Raw genomic sequence first — 5654 nt, 5'->3', positions numbered from 1 at the left:
TAAGCATTATTTGATGACTAAAAGGCCCATGACACAAGGGAATTAGAAAAGGCCAGTCCAATTACAACATTAGTCCGATAAAAGTCTCGTATGTCAAAGCATAGTTCAGCCCGTACAACCAAAAGGAACACTCTGGACTTGGCCCGTTTCTCAATTCTGCTGCTACGTGTCCCAATTCACCCGTTCATGTAAAGCTGAGTCACCTCAGTTGATATATTCCATCCTTTTATTTATTTAGATATAGAGAAGCACAGCTGTACCATGAATAGCCAGCAATCAAGAGAGAATGGCGTGTATATTATAAAATTCCGGGCGCTCGTTAGAAATCTCCCGGAATAGAGAACCGTTAAAGCTTTAAAATGGAGGGAAAAGATTGAAAAGAAGCGGCACCGCTTCCGGAGAGTTCACCTCCGGTCTCGACTAGTGCTTCTCTCAGAGGTACGATCGCCATCTCGTCGCTCTCAAATTAATTATTAAATCTGTTGAAGGTATCGTCCCTTTAATCTCTTCGATCTCAGCTAGTTACAGTTTGCCGAAATGTCTTGGTTTCGTGCCGCATCGAGCGTTGCTCGTCTCGCCGTGAGAAGAAACCTAGCTCGAGCACCTGAGCATGTCGCAAGAACCCGTGGAATCCACTCCTCGGCTCTGCGGTACAAGCCCGAGTCGACGTCCCCGGTTCCTCGCGCCGTACCATTGTCTAGGCTATCGGATAGCTTCCTTGATGGCACCAGTAGCGTCTACTTGGAGGAGTTGCAAAGGGCTTGGGAAGGAGATCCCAACAGCGTCGACGAATCCTGGGACAATTTCTTCAGGAATTTTGTGGGACAAGCCTCCACTTCGCCTGGAATATCCGGCCAAACTATCCAAGAGAGCATGAAGCTGCTTCTCCTGGTCAGAGCCTACCAAGTCAATGGTCATATGAAGGCCAAGTTGGATCCTTTAGGGTTGGAAGGTCGGGAAATACCTGAAGATCTCGAGTTGAGTTATTATGGGTTTACGGAGGCTGATTTGGACAGAGAGTTCTTCCTCGGAGTGTGGGGGATGTCGGGTTTCTTATCGGAAAATCGCCCAGTTCAAACCCTTCGGGAGATTTTAAACAAGCTTGAGATTGCTTATTGTGGGACAATTGGATATGAGTGTATGCATATCCCTGATAGGGAGAAGTGCAATTGGTTGAGGGACAAGATTGAGACAGGGAAACCCCATGAGTATAGCAGAGAGCGGCGTGAAGTGATCCTCGATCGGCTTATTTGGAGCACGATGTTTGAGAACTTCTTGGCCACAAAATGGACAGCTGCAAAAAGGTTTGGTCTTGAAGGTGCGGAGACACTGATCCCGGGCATGAAGGAGATGTTCGATCGAGCGGCGGACAGAGGGGTGGAGAGCATTGTTATTGGAATGCCTCATAGAGGGAGGCTAAATGTTCTGGGGAATGTCGTCCGGAAGCCATTGCGTCAGATTTTTAGCGAGTTCAGTGGCGGAACGAAGCCAGTGGAAGGGGAGGTGGGTTTGTACACTGGAACTGGTGATGTGAAGTATCATTTGGGTACTTCATATGATAGGCCCACAAGAGGTGGAAAGAGAATCCATCTTTCCTTAGTCGCAAATCCGAGTCATTTGGAAGCTGTCGATCCAGTTGTTACAGGAAAAACACGGGCAAAGCAATTCTATTCTAATGATACTGATAGGACAAGGAACACGGGGGTGTTGATCCATGGCGATGGAAGCTTTGCCGGGCAGGGTGTTGTTTATGAGACCCTCCATCTAAGTGCCCTCCCTAACTACTCAACTGGTGGAACAATTCACATAGTTGTTAATAATCAGGTTGCTTTCACAACTGAGCCAAAATCAGGAAGGTCATCGCAGTATTGTACAGATGTTGCTAAAGCTTTAAATGCACCGATATTTCATGTAAATGGTGATGATGTGGAAGCGGTGGTTCATGCTTGTGAACTTGCAGCAGAATGGCGGCAGACATTCCATGCTGATGTGGTGGTGGATCTGGTATGCTACCGGAGATTTGGCCATAATGAGATAGATGAGCCCTCCTTTACACAGCCTAAAATGTATCAGGTGAACCTTTGCTTGATTTTCTCTCTGCTTTGATGTATCAGTTCTATGGCTCTATTTGTGAATTGTTGACAGTATATCCAAAGTCCGATCAGACATGCATATCTATCCCAGAGGATGGTTGGATCTGGTCTGCCCTTAATATATTCTTCTTGGTTATTCTATTTTCATGTTTGTTGTTTTATATTATCTAAGTGGTTATAGCCAACTACAATCCAGGAAAAAAAAAGAAGGAAAGGTGCAATTTGAGGTTATGCAGACATATATTATTCCAGTCAGTATCAGTTTTTTCTTGATGTCCAGCTCACTATGTTGACTGGTATGATCTGAAATAGGTTATTCGGGATCATCCAAGCGCTCTTGAAATTTACGAAAAAAAGCTTTTGGAGTCTGGAGATATCTCGAAAGAAGATATTGAGAGGATCCACAACAAAGTGAATACCATCCTGAACGAAGAATATGGTAGCAGCAAAGACTACATACCAAAAAGAAGGGACTGGCTTTCAGCATATTGGGCAGGATTCAAGTCACCCGAACAGCTTTCACGAGTTCGGAACACCGGGTAGCGCCAAGTCTTTATTGGTCGTTCGCCTTTTCTTCCACCTGCAAATCACTGATTGGAGTACTTTCGTTTAATAAACTGGGTCATTCTGCAGAGTCAAACCTGAGGTTCTGAAACGCATTGGCCAAGCCATTACGAGTCTACAAGATAATTTCAAGCCTCACAGAGCAGTGAAGAAAATTTTTGAGCAACGCGCAAGGATGATTGAAACTGGCGAAGGTATTGACTGGGCACTCGCAGAAGCACTGGCTTTTGCAACTCTTATACTGGAAGGAAATCATGTTAGATTGAGTGGCCAAGATGTTGAAAGAGGAACATTTAGTCATCGACATGCAATCCTTCACGATCAGGAAACAGGAGCAAAGTACTGTCCTCTGGACCATATTCTAATGACTCAAAATGAAGAATTGTTTACTATCTGTAACAGGTACATAATTTCTTATGTTCTGCGCACGAAGGTTCGATTATTGACCATGATCTTTTCACTTCTAATTATGCTGCACCAGCGCACTAAATTCGTTCATATATACAATGATCAGTCTGCTGTCTTTTCAGTTTTGCTCATGAATGGGCTTTTACATAAAAATATTTTCCAGTGTCTTGTTGCTTGAACTTTTTAGTTGGTAAGCTCTTACCATAGAAACAAAGCATTGTCAATATTTACTCCAGATAAAATACAAAGTACTGCAGATTTTATAATTTAAAATTACAATAATGGGTCTTTGCTGATCCTCTATTTGTAATATTCCTTGCAGTTCTCTCTCAGAATTTGCAGTTCTAGGATTTGAAATGGGCTACTCAATGGAAAATCCTAATTCTCTTGTACTTTGGGAAGCTCAGTTTGGTGATTTTGCAAATGGTGCTCAAGTAATGTTTGATCAGTTCTTGAGCAGTGGAGAGTCAAAATGGCTGCGTCAAGCAGGACTTGTTGTTTTACTTCCCCACGGTTATGATGGCCAAGGGCCGGAACATTCTAGTGCACGTTTAGAACGTTTTCTACAGGTACCTCATGACAGAAAAATGATACTTCCCCACATTTAGAGGAAATTTTGATTCTTTGTTTTTTCTTACTTTAAACAAAGGAATTTATTTGGTCTTTTCTGTTTTTGATATTGGGCTTGCTTATTGCTCATCCAAGATGCTATTCTTAATTTCGGTGGCATCAGACTATTGGTGAACAATATCTCACATGCTGTTGCCAACAGCTACATGAGCCTTGTAGGAAAATCATTCTTCAATGTTTGTTTACTTGTTTTGACTTCTAGTGTAAATCCAATAATGTGACAACTACTGTGCCAGTCATATGTAACAACTAATAAATCATGTGCAGATGAGTGATGATAATCCTTATGTGATACCTGAGATGGAACCAACACTTACAAAACAGATCCAAGAATGTAACTGGCAAGTTGTAAATGTGACAACTCCTGCAAATTATTTCCATGTTCTGCGCCGCCAGGTTACTGTTTTTGCATTCTTTGAAGCTTTGTATCTGGATTTCTGGGATTGACTTATTTATCTGATGATTAGATACATCGGGATTTCCGGAAACCACTAATTGTAATGGCTCCCAAGAACCTGCTTCGGCACAAGGACTGCAAATCGCATCTTTCGGAGTTTGATGATGTTGAAGGCCATCCTGGATTTGATAAGCAAGGAACACGCTTCAAGCGCCTAATAAAGGACCAGAATGATCATAAAGAGATTGAGGAGTGTATAAATCGTATGGTCTTGTGTTCTGGGAAGGTAAATGAACTCTACTCACACATGTATTAACGCATAAATGCTTGCCTGTGGTCCTGGAGTGAACTTATGAAGCCCTTTTCTATTTTCTTAGTAAGGATTTATTTTGGGAAGTTTGCATGTCTGCAGGTTTATTATGAACTTTATGAAGAGCGTAAGAAGATGAACCGAAAGGATGTTGCAATATGTAGAGTTGAGCAGCTTTCTCCGTTCCCCTATGATCTCATTCAGAGAGAGCTAAAACGATATCCAAGTATGATAATTAGCTATGGCTTGTTTTACTAAATCCAATAAGATGCACAGGCATGCAACACACCCATTAACTCACAAGCAACTTCATCATGCTGAATGTTTGAGACAACAGCTGTTATGTCATTTTCACCTTGTTCGTTGCAATTTTGCATAACGTGATATTGGCAACATATATTAACCTCTGCTAAACTATACTGTTTTGACATCGTAGATAAAAGCTAGTCGCAGATAACATAATGTCCATTTAGCTTCTCAATAGTTTAAATGAGTTATTTTTCTTTGTGCCAGCATACTTCAAATCCTACATTTTATGAAGCAGTACTCTTTTTTTCTGAAATTTGATGTTAATCGTGATGATCATTCTGTGCTTAGTGTATGTGTGCCGTGACAATTTGAGTACTATATATGCTCTCTAGATGGAATTGCTGGGAAGTGGGTACTGAAGACTCTGAAGTCACTCCTGCCTGCACATTACTTTTGTTACAATTACTCAAATTTGAGATAGTTGTTTCCTCTGCATGCATTTCTTCAGAACTTCCCAAGTATTTTGCTGCGTCATCTTGCCTTGTCATTTGTCACTCCATTTATGCACTTTTGATGATCAAATATTGTGGGTTTATCTTGCTGTGTTTTGTGACCTTCCAGAAGCAGAGATAGTTTGGTGTCAGGAAGAGCCGATGAACATGGGCGCCTACAACTATATCGCTCCTCGTCTATACACTGCCATGAGGACATTAGGCAGGGGATCTTTCGAGGACATCAAATATGTCGGTAGACTACCGTCCGCCGCCACTGCCACCGGATTCCTCTCCGTTCATGCCCAGGAGGAGGCAGAGCTGATACACAAGGCTATGCAGCCAGAGCCAATCAACTATCCTTTTTGAAGCTTCTTCTTGTGAAAATATGTTAGTTTTGAAGAGTAAATTGTACGTGGGAAGGCAATTCTCTTTCGCTGGAATGTTTATATTTCTGTTAACTGGCCCCTGAGATACTACTAGTCTCGCTGTAATGTTTTTATCAGTTGATG

General features: G+C 42.0%; 1 protein-coding gene across 2 annotated transcripts; it reads left to right on the top strand.

Moving 5' to 3' along the window:
- Nucleotides 1-397: 397 nt before the first annotated feature.
- LOC140765656 (uncharacterized) lies at nt 398-5654 on the top strand. Of its 2 annotated transcripts, XM_073104835.1 has the most exons (9): nt 398-438; nt 519-2073; nt 2406-2632; nt 2727-3059; nt 3388-3634; nt 3963-4091; nt 4163-4378; nt 4505-4628; nt 5273-5654. In XM_073104835.1, exons 2-9 carry the CDS (start codon nt 538-540, stop codon nt 5509-5511), a joined length of 3051 nt encoding a protein of 1016 aa, XP_072960936.1. In that variant the 5' UTR covers nt 398-438; nt 519-537; the 3' UTR covers nt 5512-5654. The 2 variants fall into 2 exon arrangements, with proteins under 2 accessions (XP_072960936.1, XP_072960937.1); XM_073104836.1 differs by lacking the exon at nt 398-438 and having other exon boundaries at nt 507-2073.

The sequence above is a fragment of the Typha angustifolia genome, chromosome 8 (genome assembly GCF_048772165.1).
Source record: "Typha angustifolia cultivar Huaian chromosome 8, ASM4877216v1, whole genome shotgun sequence".
In the NCBI taxonomy this organism is placed as follows: Eukaryota; Viridiplantae; Streptophyta; class Magnoliopsida; order Poales; family Typhaceae; genus Typha; species Typha angustifolia.
The sequence above is the reverse complement of the archived record's forward strand: the minus strand, read 5'-3'. Positions and strand labels throughout refer to the sequence as shown.